Below are 17,330 nucleotides of genomic sequence, written 5' to 3' on the forward strand. Positions count from 1 at the left end.
TGTGGTATTACTTTTAATTGACTATAACGAATAGCTAGCTGCTCCTTACAACTTTGTGGCAATTGACAATAGATGATGATGGGGAATTCATTCACACAACACATTGTGGCGGAAAGATTCCTTTTTTGTTTTGAAATCAAAAACAACCCTGTCGTCGTCCTGTTTTTATGACAAATAAAAAGCCACCCCTATATCCTTTCACTGACAGGCTCTAGTTTGTGGGTTGGTTGGTTGTTTGACTCTTACTTTCGCCACTCTGTGTTGTGTATGTTGTGTTATACTCTTGGCAAAGGAAACGCTCCTACAATTTTCACAAATAATGGCAATTGTGCAAAAGGCGTCGTCATTAAAGTTTTGTTAAATAAAAGAAGAAAAAATAATTATAAAAAGCAGTGGAAACAAGGAATTGAAAGATGGTTTTTAAGAAAACGCCAAAATTGTTTTGCAAAATTTATTCGCAAAAGTGATAAAAACTTTCCGATAATTGTCTATGAATACCACAAAGAGTCGTCGTGTAGAAGCGGTTTGTTGTTTGTGTGAAAATTCGAGAATCAAAACAAAATGAGAGTTGGGGGTTCAAGGCATCAGCGGTATTCTTACCGCGGTCGTGAGACAACAATTCATGGAATTTTGTGGTTCCTCGGAAATTTATTTTCAACACAATTCTTTTTACTGTTTTTACTTGTGGGAGTTGTAAACTTGGCCACGGCCATACCATCATATCAGCCACAAGCAGAGGTGTCTACCACCGCCGTCCATAAACACAATCACAACAACCGTCCAATTAGACAACAAAGAGAGGCGAGACATGATGAGGAAAAGGGCTATTGTGCTCCCTACAATGGTAAGATATGTAAAAATTTCATCAACACCCAGGTTTGGTATAGTCTGGAAGATCCTTCGGGAGGTTGGAAAAATGAGCAAATTGCCACCGCATTGTGGGAGGAATTGATTAATGATTTGACGGGTCTGTGTCGCACAGCAGCAGAGGTAATAAACCCCCTAAAATCGTATTATAGAAATTTAGATAAAATCGAAACCTTTTTTTACAGAGACTATTGTGTGCCTACGCTTTTCCTCGTTGCCTAATGGAAAAGGGCAAAACCATTAAGCTCCCTTTGTGCTATGAAGATTGCACCGCCACCCATTTGCAATACTGCTACAATGATTGGGTCTTGATTGAGGAGAAAAAGGAACGCAATATGTTTATCAAAAGTAGGGGACATTTTCGTTTACCCAACTGTTCCCTGCTACCAAAGTACAATAGCACTGCCAAAAAACCCACCTGTTCGTATGTTGGCCTAACAGAGATTGATGAAAAACAAGCTTCATGTAAGTTGTTGCTAAATTATGTTATTTAGAGAACTAATTGGAGTTGCTGTTTTTTTCTAGATGACTGTCGCAATGGTAATGGCCGTTATTATTTGGGTACAACAAATGTCACCAAATCCGGTATACCCTGTCAGCGTTGGGATACCCAACATCCTCATAAACATATCCAACCACCATTGGTGTTTCCGCAAATACAAGATGGAGAGAATTATTGCCGTAATGCTGGCGGAGAGGAGCCCTACCCGTGGTGTTATACCATTGATGAATCTGTGCGCTGGCAGCATTGTGACATACCACTGTGTCGTAAGTATATTTATGGAGGGATTTGTAGGGCTTTCGTAGAACTTTATTAAGGTGTCCCATAAAATTTGTTCAAAGTATATCGTCATCGTGGGTTCGATTCCCCTGCTAGGCAACATCAAATTTTCAACGGTTGCAAAATACCCCTCAGTAATGTTGGCGACATTTCCTGAGTATTACAGCCATGTAAAACATCTCTTAAAGTGGTGTCTGAGGACACGCCGTTCGGACTCAGCGATAAACTGTAGGTCCCATATCATTGAGCTAATATGAATTAGGGTGCACTCATTGATATGTGAGAAGTCTCCCTTGTCCCGCCTGGGATGTTTGTGGAACAATTATATTTATATCCAGGCTTGGTATTCAAATCTGTTTCACCGGGGGATAACCATCTTCATGAGATATTGGGCTTAAGTTCACAACTCTAGATTATTGATCTCCTACCCAAAAAAGAAGATCCCCTAACACCAGGGTATTACGCGACCTCGTGCCCATCGGTGTTCCAAAGGTTTGCAGTTAGGGTACAAACTTTATTAGAACCGAGCCTCGTGTGATATCTGGGCGCCCCACTGATTTTTAGAGCCCTAATCATGATAGAGGAGGGCTATGCCATGATTGTCCTGATTTGCCCATTTCTTTCGTTCTCTATGGATGATATACTAAACACAACAACAATAAAACCCCAAACTCTGATACACCCTCGGTATTGACCTCTCTGCTATGTCAACGGACAACGATGTACCTAGTGCAACAACGACTCTATCCTCGGGCGGGGATGACAGCATGACGACAACGACAGTGGACCATGTTATATACAACTATAGGGAGATTGAGCCTCTGTTAATCCAGTAGAGTCCCACCCGTGTGACTGGGAAAACTTCCCTCTAGCTGACGTTGAGATGGATGATTGAGATGTTAATTAGGTTAGATTTGGGGATGTGTAGCCAATATATATCGGGGGTTATCATGAACGACAATTCCCCGTGAATTTTTTCACTTTCTCCCTTAAGTTACAACGGCGGAAAGACAAAACTCACGGTGAAATGTCATTCATGATAACCCCCATTAACTACGCTCGGAGACCTTTCGGTCCATTGTGATCATGCATAAATCAGAAAAAGAAGTTCAGAAGTACCTGAAAAGACAAAAGAAGAGAAACGACAGAAAAAATAAAGAAAATAGAGGGTGGGGTTGGGAAAGCAATAATAAATGGATTATTACAGATGAAAATGTAATAAAGAAAGGAGGATGGTTTTATGGCCGTCCCGGCCAATTCAAATTTTTGATGATTTTATTGATGATTGTTGGTTCCATGTTTAAGTAGAAGGTTAACCTTTGAGGAAAGCCTACTCCTGTTCATCTATATCGTTTTCGAGTTAACATCGGGCAGCGACATAAAATAGCTCAATAGTCTCCGTTTCCTCCTCATCTTCACAGAGCCTGCAATAATCCACGTCATCATCCTTCTATTTGCCGATAATAGCTCGGGTGTTGTAATGACCCCCCGTCAATACCCTGATTTCTGATTTGCCCAAATTTAAGAGTGAAGTTGTTCTGTTTGTTGTTAGAGTCGGCCAAATGGCCCTTGACACGTTGCACCTTGATTCATTATGCCTTAGTTCCTTGGCTTGTTCTTCAAAGAACGTCATCACTCTCCGAAAAAGGTGACATATGGGTGGTTTGATTGAACAAGTGATTACTAGACTTGTTGATTGGGATGCATGTCTTGCCAGTTCATCTGCCTTCTCGTTTCCCATAATGTCACAGTGTCCCGGTACCCAGCAGAGTCGGACAGCGTTTGTTAGGTTCACCAAAGCAGTTCTACACTCAAGAACGGCCTCAGACTTGATGTTGGAGGATTTGATGGCTTTAAGAGCCGGCTGACTATCAACGAAGATAGTCACCGGTTCAAAGATTTCTGCATCCAGACTTGTTATCAACTCTGCAGCCATTTTGATCGCGAAGATCTCGGCTTGAAAAACACTACAGTCGCTGTTCAACCTATGTAAGTATTCGAGAAAAAGCTTCTCGCAGTAGACTCCAGCTCCGGCACCTTCTTCCATCTTGGAACCGTCTGTGTAGAAAGCCAGACCGTCCAGAGGAGGGTTACTACGGATCCAGTCATCTCTACTACCCTTATGAGAGTCTTTTGGTATCGCATTAGGTCCCTTATCCTTTTCCAGTCCTTTCTGATCCGGGTTCGGCTTCGGAACAGCTTTAGGTTCCACCTTACTGCCAGAAGCAGCAGGCTTCACCACCACTTTTTTGTTTGTCACCGCAGTCTCTTTCGAGTCTTTGGCTGAAGCAGCGACAGGGTCTGGGACGAAGATTTTGTCCACCAAGAGTTCACATCTGGTTGCGTTAGGATAAGTTCTTTCGAACTTCATAACGTACTTGAGCTTACTCTTGATGAAAGTAATCTCCCTCCTTGAATGCGAGTTCGCGTCCCTTACAACGAACTTGCGCAGATACGAGATCGCATGTTTATAGTGCTTCGTATCTGCAGCCTCTTTGGCGGATATTGCGTGCGTTTAAGTTGGTGTCCGTCGATGAAGTCTCCTTGGATTCCCCAACGCAGGCCGGAGACTTAGGGTCAGTGGCTATTGTTGGAGTTTCCGTTGATTCCTCATCGTTGGCCATCGACTTAAAGTCCGCTGGATCCTCTTTAGATTCTCCATTGACTCAGTGGCAATCTGCCTCCGAAGCTTAGTATCGGCGGGTGCCGATACAGGACCAGACTGGATCAGATTTTTTAGGGATTGCGAACCTAGGTTCACAACCTCATCGACCACATCACCGTCAGTGGACATGTCATCATCAGACCTCCTAGTTGACTCAGCTGGGATCACCGTAATGTCCAGTTCATCGTCAGTAAGGATGAGATTATTTAGCATGTCCTCTGGTGGCACGGTCGGAACAAGTCTCTCCAGTTGGTCAAGAATTTCCCTACTCTGTCTCTCAAGACTGTCTCCGATAACTTTGAGATTTCCGTGTAGGTCGTCCCCGCCCAAAACTACGGTCCTGTTAATTACTCCAAAGCAAGTCTCGTTTGTCGAAGCAGCCTCCGAAAGAGCATCAGTATGAATACTACTCAAACCTGCTCGATATGCCTGCTGATCTAGAGGTTTTCTTTTATATTCTTGGATACCTCTCTCTAGATCGTGAAGACCTTCCCTGGTATGCCTGACCGGGGGTACCCAATCAAATGGTGATGATTTGGATTGTTTTGTCTATAGCCCCCAAGCATATATTGTATCGACAATTTTTTTGTGCCAACTCAGCGACATGCTCTTGACCTCCTCATGTAAGATGTCCATCAATGACATGAGGAAACACTCTAATGCAACTCTTAGAACAGCGTTCAAACAGGTTTTTTAATTCTTCCATTGTACATCACTGACATTGGCATACCACACTGGCGCAGCATAGCTTACCACAAACCGATTTGTTGACTTGTGCTGGTGCCTAGGGAACAGATGATTTTGTTCCTACTTCACATCTTATCCCAGATAGTTGTAACATGCATAGACCAGAATGTGACACCCGTATTGTAATTAGTGATCGGAATTATTGACCCATCGTCCTGCATTTCAGTTCATCTTCGGAGTCAATGTGCTGAAAAATATGTTTGGGACTTCTTCGCGTGGAAGAACTCAGTAAGATCAATGGGATATGCATTTAACCTGACGCAAATGTTATGAACAGTGGAAACAGACGCGTGTGCGTAGAACTAGAGGTAAAACAGTTCCCGATATATCCTTCCTAGGGGAATTCCCTTCTTCATTATACGTGTTTGGACTTTGTTCACCCGATGCAACAAACAAGGCTAGTACTTTCGATATCCTCGAACAGTTTATGATATGACTGACCGTACCAGGCCAATTAATACCCTTACTGTTCTGTGGCACGAACTCTTCTGGTTGAGACCTCGGGGAATATGTGAGGAAATAATGTACAGGGCTGTTGTGGTACTACGCCCCGCTTTGGGCGCCATATTGTTACATTCACGTTTGTGCGGCAGCTAACTCAGGGGACCGCCTTAAGAATGTAACAACTATGCTGCTTCCGGAACCCAGATAGGTTGATCAGATTTTGGGAGATACCATTGATCTTCGCTACTGGTGAAAAAAGCTAGATCGGCCTGTATGATTCACATGTTCTGGCATTCTGGCACTGAAACTAGGCAACTCGGTCGGGGCCACTCAGTCCATTTTTCAGGCAACGGCAACTATTGGGGTGACTATAGATAAATTGAGGGCCTCGCTCATCTACTCAACTCCTTCTTCAAACAGCTGCTTTACCATCACCATTGGAATTCCGTCAAGTCCAATGCTACCCTTACCGTCCTGTGACTCGACCTTTTCTGGTTGAGACCTCGGGGAATACGTGAGGAAATAATGTACAGTGCTGTTGTGATACTACGCCCCGCTTTGGGCGCCATATTGTTACATTCACGTTTGTGCGGCTCTGTGGTGAAGGGTCCAGCTAATTCAGGGGACCGCCCTGAGAATGTAACAACTATACTGCTTCCGGAACCCAGATAGGATGATCCGATTTCGGGAGATACCATTGATCTTCGCTACTGTTTAAAAAGCTTAATCGACCTGTATGATTCACATGTTCTGGCATCCTGGCACTGAAACTAGGCAACTCGGTCGGGGCCACTGTGTCCATTTTTCAGGGTACGGGAACTATTGGGGTGACTAAAGATAAATTGAGGGCCTTACTCATCTACTGAACTCCTTGTTCAAACAGCTGCTTTACCATCACAATTGGAATTCCGTCAAGTCCAATGCTACCCTTACTGTTCTGTGGCACGAACTCTTCTGGTTGAGACCTCAGGGAATATGTGAGGAAATAATGTACAGGGCTGTTGTGGTACTATGCCTCGCTTTGGGCGCCATATTGTTACATTCACGTTTGTGCGGCACTGTGGTGAAGGTTCCAGCTAATTTAGGGGACCGCCTTGAGAATGTAACAACAATGCTGCTTCCGGAACCCAGATAGCATGATCCGATTTCGGGAGAAACCATGGATCTGGTGAAAAAAGCCAGATCGGCCTGTATGATTCACATGTTCTGGCATCCTGGCACTGAAAGTAGGCAACTCGGTCGGGACCACTCTGTCCATTTTTCAGGCTTCGGGAACTATTAGGGTGACTAAGGATAAATTTAGGGTCTTGCTCAACTAATCGACTCCTTGTTCTAACAGCTGCTTTACCATCACCATTGGAATTCCGTCAAGTCCAATGCTACCCTTACTGTCCTGTTACACGACCTCTTCTGGTTGAGACCTCGGGGAATATGTGAGGAAATAATGTCCAGTGCTGTTGTGGTACTACGGCCGCTTTGGGCGCCATATTGTTACATTAACGTTTGTGCGGCACTGTGGTGAAGGGTCCAGCTATCTCAGGGGACTGCCTTGAGAATGTAACAACAATGCTGCTTCCCGAATCCAGATAGCATGATCCGATTTCGTGAGATACCATGGATCTTCGCTACTGGTGAAAAAAATAGATCAGCCTGTATGATTCACATGTTCTGGCATCCTGGCAACTCGGTCGGGGCCACTCTGTCCATTTTTCAGGCTACGGGAACTATTGGGGTGACTAAAGATAAATTGAGGGCCTTGCTCATCTACTCGACTCCTTGTTCAAACAGCTGCTTTATCATCACCATTGGAATTCCGTCATGTCCAATGCTACCCTTACTGTCCTGTGACACGATCTCTTCTGGTTGAGACCTCGGGGAATATGTGAGGAAATAATGTACAGGGCTGTTGTGGTGCTACGCCCCGCTTTGGGTGCCATATTGTTACATTCACGTTTGTGCGGCACTGTGGTGAAGGGTCCAGCTAACTCAGGGGACTGCCTTGAGAACGTAACAACAATGCTGCTTCCCGAATCCAGATAGCATGATCCGATTTCGGGAGATACCATGGATATTCGCTACTGGTGACAAAAGCCAGATCGGCCTGTATGATTCACATATTCTGGTATCCTGGCACTGAAAACAGGCTACCCGGTCGGGGCCACTCTGTGCATTTTTTAGGCTTCGGGAACTATTAGGGTGACTAAAGATAAATTGAGGGCCTTGCTCATCTACTCGACTCCTTGTTCAAACAGCTGTTTTACCATCACCATTGGAATTCCGTCAAGTCCAATGCTACCCTTGCTGCTGCAACAGGGTTTCACGATCCGATGAAGAACGACTTAAGAATCTTTGATACTGCCGTCAAAAGTCCTTGCCCAGCTTCAGTAGCAGGCCAACCTGTCCATTTTCCAGACTTCGGGAACTATTAGTGTGGCTAACGATAATTTGGCTCAGATACTCGACTCCTTTGTGCCTCGGATAACAATTGCAAAATCACCCATCGTAAGGTGTGATAGTTTTTCCTCGGCTGGAAAGTCTATTCCGTCGAACAGTCTCTATCGTGTCACACCGTTCAATAACCTTTGTGATTACGGACTAAAACTATTGATCTCCAATATCAGCTCTCATGGCTCCCGAGGGTTCGAACGCCGAATATTATCACGCTCATGTGCTATTTTCGTTGCCTCTGCCGGGAAATTAGGTCTTATTTCAGTTATTTGACCAGCAGCAATATGCCGGCTCGGAATTTCCTCTCTGCTACCCGGATTTCAGAGGGTTAGGGTAGTTCTTTGAAACATTGGTTGATGAATTTTTTAAATCCTTACCGATTGATTTCCTCATGGTTAAGTGTCTATTGAGAGATGAGGATAGGGAGATGGTCCAACCCAAGAGGACTGACATATTGCCAAGTCGCGTCAATCGTCAGATTAATCTCCTCTCTGGGAACATCCTTGTTCAAAGGTGCGAAGTGTGGAACCATGCCTTAGATTCTTTCTAGTATCTCCACCCATCCCTCAAAAGTTCAAAATTATTCACTAAAATCTTGAGCAGGATAGGAGGGAAGGGTTTGGATATGGACTAAATCACACCACTGCTTTGGGACAGTCCATAATCCTGAGAAAATAGACCTTAAGGTTTAAAAAGCACTACGACAACGTGTGTAGTGACTGGAGCACCCGATAACTATCGAAGAGATCAGCCTATTTGGTCCAAAAAAATTTGGCCTTCGGCAATATCGGTTCACTTCATCCGGTACCTCCGTCTCAGAGTGCAAAAAATTGTTCTAAAATGGTAAGCACGTTATCTTGAACGAAACAACCGATTTGTTGCAAACTTTGGATCTCCTAATATTTTGTTCAAATATGGGTTTACTTTGAAAATTATTCATTCTCTTTCAATTCACACAGGCTGAGGGTATATCACTGTCGGCAAACTCGACTGCTACCTCCTGAGATATGGACCCTGAAATTTCCCTTTGTTACAAGGATATAATTTTATTCTCCATACATTTCTTGATTATGGTCCAAATGTTCCAAAACCCCATTACAAGATAAAATATATATTTTTTTTCTTTTCTCTCTCTTTCTCTTTCAGCCGACTATGTGGATACCACATTGAGCAAAGATACTGCATCTACCATACAAATGGAGACATTTTTCACACCCTATGTTATCTTTGTGGTATCCGCCTTCGGTTTCGTGGCCATTGTTTGTCTACATCTGATTGTTTTGCTACTCTATAAAATACTGCGGCACAAGGAGCTACAAACACAACAGTTGCAACAACAACAAAATGCTGCCAATCAAAATCCCTCCAACAACGATTGTAATCGTACTGCCAATGAAAATATTTCGTCCAGTCGTGAAACGTTGGGTTCCAATGCTCTGGCACAGTTGAATAAATTCGGTACCATAAAAAGTGTTGGAGCATTACATAATAGCATAATTGTTGAACCACCACCAAAGCCAAAATTAAATGCCAAATTGGAAAAATTGGAATATCCACGATCCGAGGTGGTCTATGTGCGTTCATTGGGCCAGGGGGCATTTGGCAGGGTGTTTCAGGTAAGAGGAGAATAACGTTTTTTTTTTCAAAAGTAATTGAGAAAAAATAATTTAAAATTGTTTTTCTTCCAGGCCAAAGCTCCAGGCCTAGTACCTGGCCAAGATGACCTAATGGTTGCCGTAAAAATGCTCAAGGATGATGCCAGTGATCAAATGCAAATGGATTTTGAACGTGAAGCTTGCCTCTTGGCCGAATTTGATCACCCGAACATTGTTAAGCTGTTGGGTGTGTGTGCCCTGGGCCGGCCCATGTGTTTACTCTTCGAGTTTATGTCGCCCGGTGATCTCAGTGAATATTTACGCTCCTGTTCCCCATATGCCACACATCAGATCCACCATCGCGAACCCTTACACGAAGGCCATCTTCTGCAAATAGCCGCTCAAGTGGCAGCCGGTATGTTGTATTTATCGGATCGTAAATTTGTACATCGTGATTTGGCCACCCGCAATTGTTTGATCAACGAACAGATGGTGGTTAAAATAGCCGACTTTGGTCTATCGCATAAAATCTATTTGCAAGACTATTACAAGGGTGATGAGAATGATGTTATACCCATTCGCTGGATGCCTTTGGAATGTATTTTGTATAATAAATTCTCCATAGAATCGGATGTATGGGCCTACGGGGTATGTTTGTGGGAAATTTTCTCATTTGCTTTGCAGCCCTACTTCGGTATGACCCATGAAGAAGTTATAAAATACATTAAAGATGGCAACGTTTTAGCCTGTCCGGATAATACACCAATGTCGGTGTATGCGCTAATGCGTCGCTGTTGGAATCGTAAGCCAAGCGATCGTCCCAGTTTCAGTGAAATAAATCATTGTATACAACATAGTATAGCGGAATATGAATATAAAGTTACTTTAGCTATGGGAAATTGAAACTGTTATACGAAAACGCACATTGATACATTGATACACTAACGCACACAAACACAAAGCATTTTTTATACGTATATGTTAAGTTTTGTTTACTATTTGTAGCTTACACCATGGCGCTGAGGCGCTAGTACCATCTTTGGATAATTATGTGGATACTGAAACGTGCATATTTATCTACGTTATCCCAATAAAGCGGATAATGTATCTACGTTATCCGAATTACAAGGATAATGTATATATGTTATGTGAATATCGTAGATTATGTAGACGTGGATAATTTATCTACGTTATACAAATAACGTGGATAATTTATCTACGTTATCCGAATAACGTGGATAATTTGTCTACGTTATCCAAATAACGTGGATAATTTATCTACGTTATCCAAATAACGTGGATATTTTGTCTACGTTATCCGAATAACATTAATAATGTATCTAGGTTATCCAAATAACGTGGACCTACGTTGTACAGATAACGTTGAAAATTTATCTACGTTATCCAAATAACGTGGATATATAAAGAGCATCTACGCTATCCAAATAACGTGAATAATGGACCTACATTATACAAATAACGTGGATAATGGATCTACGTTATCCAAATAACGTGGATAATTTATCTACGTTATCCAAATAACGTGGATAATTTATATACGTTATCCAAATAACGTGGATAATTTATCTACGTTATCCAAATAACGTGGATAATGTATCTACGTTATCCAAATAACGTGGATAATGTATCTACGTTATCCAAATAACGTGGATAATTTATCTACGTTATCCGAATAACGTGGATAATTTATCTACGTTATCCAAAGAATGTGGATAATGTATCTATGGTATTCAAATAACGCGAATAATTAATCTACGTTATCTGAATAACGTGGATAATGAATCTACGTTATCCAAATAATGTGGATAATGTATCTATGTTATCCAAATAACGCGAATAATTAATCTACGTTAACTAAATAACGTGGATACTGTATCTACGTTTCCCAAATAACGTGGATAATTATCTACGTCATCCAAATAACGTGGATAATGTATCCACGTTATCCAAACAACAAGGATAATTTACCTACGTTATCCAAATAGCGTAGATAATTTATCTACGGTATCCAAATAACGTCATTAATTAATATACGTTATCTAAATAACGTGGATAATGTATCTACGTTATCCAAATAACGTGGATAATTTATCTATGTTACCCAAATAACGTGGATAATTTATCTACGTTATCCAAATAACGTGATTAATGGATCTACATTATTCAAATAACGTGGATAATGGATCTACGTTATCCAAATACCGTGGATAATTTATCTACGTTATCCAAATAACGTGGATAATGTATCTACGTTATCCAAATGACGCGGATATTGTATCTACGTTATCCAAATACCGTGGATAATTTATCTACGGTATCCAAATAACGTCATTAATTAATATACGTTATCTAAATAACGTGGATAATGTATCTACGTTATCCAAATAACGTGGATAATTTATCTACGTTACCCAAATAACGTGGATAATTTATCTACGTTATCCAAATAACGTGATTAATTAATATACGTTATCTAAATAACGTGGATAATGTATCTACGTTATCCAAATAACGCGGATATTGTATCTACGTTATCCAAATAACGTGGATAATGTATCTACGTTATCCAAATGACGCGGATATTGCATCTACGTTATCCAAATACCGTGGATAATTTATCTACGTTATCCAAATAACGTGGATAATGTATCCACGTTACACAAATAACATGGATAATTTATCTACGTTATCCAAATAACGTGGATAATGTATCTACGTTATCCAAATAACGCGGATATTGTATCTACGTTATCCAAATACCGTGGATAATTTATCTACGTTATCCAAATAACGTGGATAATGTATCCACGTTACACAAGTAACATGGATAATTTATCTACGTTATCCAAATAAATTGGATAATGTATCTACGTTATCCAAATAACGTGGATAATTTATCTACGTTATCCATAAAATATGGATAATGTGTCTACGTTATCCAAATAACGTGGATAATGTATCTACGTCTTCCACAAAATGTGGATAATGTATCTACGTTATCTAAAATGTGTTGATATATTATCTACGCTATCCAAAGAACGTGGATAATGGATCTACGTTATCCAAACAACACGGATATGCTATCTACGTTATCCTAATAACTTAGATATGGTATCTACGTTATCCAAATAACGTGGATAATGTATCTACGTTATCCAAATAACGCGGATATTGTATCTACGTTATCCAAATACCGTGGATAATTTATCTACGGTATCCAAATAACGTCATTAATTAATATACGTTATCTAAATAACGTGGATAATGTATCTACGTTATCCAAATAACGTGGATAATTTATCTACGTTACCCAAATAACGTGGATAATTTATCTACGTTATCCAAATAACGTGATTAATGGATCTACATTATTCAAATAACGTGGATAATGGATCTACGTTATCCAAATACCGTGGATAATTTATCTACGCTATCCGAATAACGTGGGTAATTAATCTACGTTATCCAAATAACGTGGATAATGTATCTACGTTATCCAAATGACGTGGATATTGTAACTACGTTATTCAAAATAACGTGGATAAGGTATCTACGTTATCCAAAATAACGCGAATAATTAATCGACGTTATCTAACTAACGTGGATAATGTATCTACGTTTCCCAAATAACGAGGATAATTTACCTACGTTATCGAAATAGCGTGGATAATGTATCTACGTTATAAAAATAACGTGATTAATTAATACACGTTATCCAAATAACGTGGATAATGTATATGCGTTATCCAAATAACGTGGATAATTTTTCTACGTTATCAATAAAATGTGGATAATGTATCTACGTTATCCAAATAACGTGGATAATGTATCTACGTCTTCCATAAAATGTGGATAATGTATCTACGTTATCTAAAATGTGTTGATATTTTATCTACGCTATCCAAACAACGTGGATAATGGATCTACGTTATCCAAATATCTTAGATATGGTATCTACGCTATCCGAATAACGTGGATAATTAATCTACGTTATCCAAATAACGTGGATAATGTATCAACGTTATCCAAATTACGTGGATATTGTAACTACGTTATCCAAATAACGTGGATAATGTATCTACGTTATCCAAATAACGCGAATAATTAATCTACGTTATCTGACTAACGTGGATAATGTATCTACGTTTCCCAAATAACGTGGATAATGTATCCACGTTATCCAAATAACGTAGATATTGTACCTGCGCTATTCAAATTACGTGGATAGTATATATACGTTATCCAACTTATCCAAGTTATCCACATTTTATGGATAACGTAGATAAATTATCCACGTTATCCATAAAATGTGGATAATGTATCTACGTTATCTAAAATTCGTTGATATTCTATCTACGCTATCCAAACAACGTGGATAATGGATCTACGTTATCCAAACAACGTGGATATGCTATCTACGTTATCCATATAACTTAGATATGGTGTCTACGCTATCCGAATAACGTGGATAATTAATCTACGTTATCCAAATGACGTGGATATTGTAAATACGTTATCCAGATAACGTTGATGTTGTACCTACGTTATATAAATGGCGTGGATATTGAATGTACGTTATCCAAATATGGTGGATGAAATTATCCAAATAACGTAGGTGTTGCATAAACACCTCATCTCTATTCAATTAACTACTCTTTTTATCAAAATTCGACGGTACTGGGTCCTCACATAGTGTAGACTATATAAATTATGGCTCGGCCAAACTTAACTCTTAACTTTCTTTAAATTATAACTTATGTTCCTTTTTGGTTACTTGAGACTTTTACGCTATATATACACTAAATTACAACTATACACACATTTTCTTTTTTTGTTGTTATAAAGACTTGTCAACGAACTTATACTTCCATTAAGGCTTGAGAGGAACTTTTCAAAAGGTCTTCATCCTTCCATGGAATGTTAATTGTCATTTAATTTATTACCAACGAATATTATCAAAAAACAAAAACAAAACATTATTTACTTGTATTTAACTCTAAGTCATATAAATAACTTATTATTATAATTATTAGTATAACAGTTTATAACACACACACAAAATATATCATAACAAAAGAAACCCAACAAACAATAGTAGACTTGAAGTAATCAAAACATAATCATACGAAATTCGTCATAATTTATTTATTTATTGAAATATGTATAACAATAACAACAAAAACAAAATTGGTAACACAATAACGGAATTTTCTTAGCACATAGTTTTCCAATAGTAAATAAGTACCGTAGTTAGTTTGTAAGTACGATTTTATGGAATTTTATTTCTGTTCTTTTCTTAGAGACCAGTTTAAAAAAAAATGTTGTGAAAATTAATAGAATTCTTTTTAAAAACACTTTTAGAACCACAACAATAACAACAAGAGGAATTTTTACAAAATTCATGAAACCATTTAGCATTTATCTATCATCTGTAGAATGTATACAAAAAGGAGTTTTATGGTATTTGGACATTGTGGAGTAGCCATGATTAGCAATAAAGTTTTTCATAGAAATATACAAACGAAACAAAGAAACAAATAAATGAAGAAAACATTTAAAGGGAAACCAACATATATAGGAATTATGATGGTATTTAACCATTTACACACATCCAAACACAATCATATTATATACAACATACATATATACAAAAAAAAATAAATAAAATCTCCATTAAATGTGTAAAACCTTTAAATTGATTTAAAAACAAAAATGTGTTTTATTAATATATTTTAAAAATTTAAGAACGAGAGATCCATGAAGGTTTTGCTTTAAATATTGGTACACTTTGGGCCCCATATGTAAGAATGTATTGGCTTCCCCTTCGCAAACAAATATGGGGTGTTACTCTTAGTGAAAAATCCCCATGAGTTTTGTCTCTCTGCCGTTTCATCTTAAAGGAGAAAGTGAGAAAACTCAAGGGGAGTTTTCATTCAGAATAACCCCAATAATAGGTCTGTCTGTACGATAACCCAAAAGTTTGTGCAAATTTGCACAAACTTTTACAAAATGATGTTCGATAACAAACTTGCAAAGTACAAGAGAGAGAATTTGGAGACAATTGTGAGAGAATATTGGAGAGTTTTGTTTACAAGTTTTTGCAGGAAAATTTTTCTTGTAAGAATTTGCAAGTTTGATCAGCTGATTTAATTCGAATGTTTTGTGGCGGACTTCTTGGAAAAAACATAAACAAACGTTTGGCTACTAAAATAAATAGATATAAAAAAGGGAAAAAATAATTAAATAAATTATGGAAAACGATAATGTAAGTAAAATAACTTATTTTGTAGTTTGTGGTGACTATTTTTTTATTTTAAAGGTATTTAATCCCAGCAAAAAACGGTGCATCCATGGAGTAGGAGAAACACAATGTAGACGACCAGGTATTCCCAACGATATCAATAAATATTTATGCCAAACATCGCACTTTCCAGTATGTTTTATATTTGTGCATTGGAAAGGGAATTATAAGGCCCTCGTCACATAAAAGGCAGAAATGATTTCAGCCTTATGTACCGAGGCACAGTGTGTCCAAAATGGGTTTTTTGTGTCAAAAATCTATATTTTCTAAACGGATAAAGATAGAGCTATGAAATTTGGAGGAGACATTTATCAGACATGGATCTTTTATTCCATCTATTTGCTCTACGCCTTTTATAGAATTTTAATGATTAAAAAAAGTTTTTTTCAAATAAGAATTGATAATTTCTTAGAGTTAGTTAAAACACGTTTTGGAGTTATAGAAACATAAAACGCTATATTCTCAAATACAGACTTGTGTTTTAACAACATAAAATAATTCAATTAATATGCATACTATAACAAAAATGTAACTAATTAAATTCGTCGAGGAATATTTACTTAGCGTAAAAAATGTAATATTTCGGTGTTTAAATTATGTTTTCGTTTATGGATGCTATTCAAATGCGTGAGACTATTTTAACGACAGCTGATTCATATGTCACAGCTGATCGCCAGGATCACCAACTAAGGGTCATTATCAATGAATGGCAACGTCATTGTTGCCATAAATAAAAGAATGACAGGCTGTTAACAGTAAAACTATTTTCGTTATTTCATATTGTTAAATGTTAGCAAATTATATTTGCAAATATTAAACAATATATAATTCGGTCGGAAAATGTATCTTTGAACTCCAAAATACCAAAAATCAGGAGTAGCGATATATGAGAGTTCTATCATAAAGTGGACCTATGCCCACAATATTGTGTGTGCAAGTTTATTGACCACTAGGAACCCTAAATGCAAAATTGTAGAAACTTCGTTTTGAAAATGTATTTAAAAACCCTAAAATACCTGAAATTGGGCGGTACCTTTATATGGGGGCTATATCAAAACGTGGACCTATATATACAATTTTTAGTAAGGAGATAGTTTACTCGTAGAAAACGTTATATTTAAATTTTTAGCTAGATCGGTTGATTATTGTAGCTAAATTCCTCAAAACACGTAAGATCGGGTGGTAACGTTATAAAGGGCCTATTTTCCGGCGTCGCACTTGGTCGCAATTTCTCTATTGAAGAATTGATAGTTCTACAGCTCCTCTATATTTGGGTACCATTACAACAGTGGAACCCCGTGGAACTTTTTAGTTATATCCTATTAAAAAAGAACTTATTAAAAATATACACGTAAAAATGTTCAAAACAAATCAGGTTATTATCCAGAACAGGAACGCAAATACATTTACTTCTAAGCACAGTTTAATTCGTCAGGTTTCGTATTATCGGATAGCAAAAAG

The 17,330-nt window shown here is 38.6% G+C and overlaps 1 protein-coding gene across 1 annotated transcript; it reads left to right on the plus strand.

Moving 5' to 3' along the window:
* Nucleotides 1–250: 250 nt before the first annotated feature.
* Nrk (Neurospecific receptor kinase) lies at nt 251–14,541 on the plus strand. The gene is made up of 5 exons (XM_073991189.1): nt 251–990; nt 1,053–1,332; nt 1,393–1,635; nt 9,099–9,568; nt 9,641–14,541. The coding sequence occupies exons 1-5, from the start codon at nt 562–564 to the stop codon at nt 10,448–10,450; spliced, it is 2,232 nt and encodes a 743-aa protein (XP_073847290.1). The 5' UTR covers nt 251–561; the 3' UTR covers nt 10,451–14,541.
* The last annotated feature ends 2,789 nt before the right edge of the window (nt 14,542–17,330 follow it).

Source organism: Musca autumnalis, unplaced genomic scaffold, assembly GCF_047663935.1.
Source record: "Musca autumnalis isolate F117 unplaced genomic scaffold, ASM4766393v1 scaffold_5, whole genome shotgun sequence".
Taxonomy (NCBI): domain Eukaryota; kingdom Metazoa; phylum Arthropoda; class Insecta; order Diptera; family Muscidae; genus Musca; species Musca autumnalis.

Excerpts from the sequence above, each read along its gene's own strand:
- Nrk (XM_073991189.1), top strand. The coding sequence starts at position 562 with ATGAGAGTTGGGGGTTCAAGGCATCAGCGGTATTCTTACCGCGGTCGT. Across the intron at positions 1,333-1,392 it reads TGATGAAAAACAAGCTTCAT|ATGACTGTCGCAATGGTAAT; the intron begins GTAAGTTGTTGC and ends GTTTTTTTCTAG. Across the intron at positions 9,569-9,640 it reads CATTTGGCAGGGTGTTTCAG|GCCAAAGCTCCAGGCCTAGT; the intron begins GTAAGAGGAGAA and ends TTTTTCTTCCAG.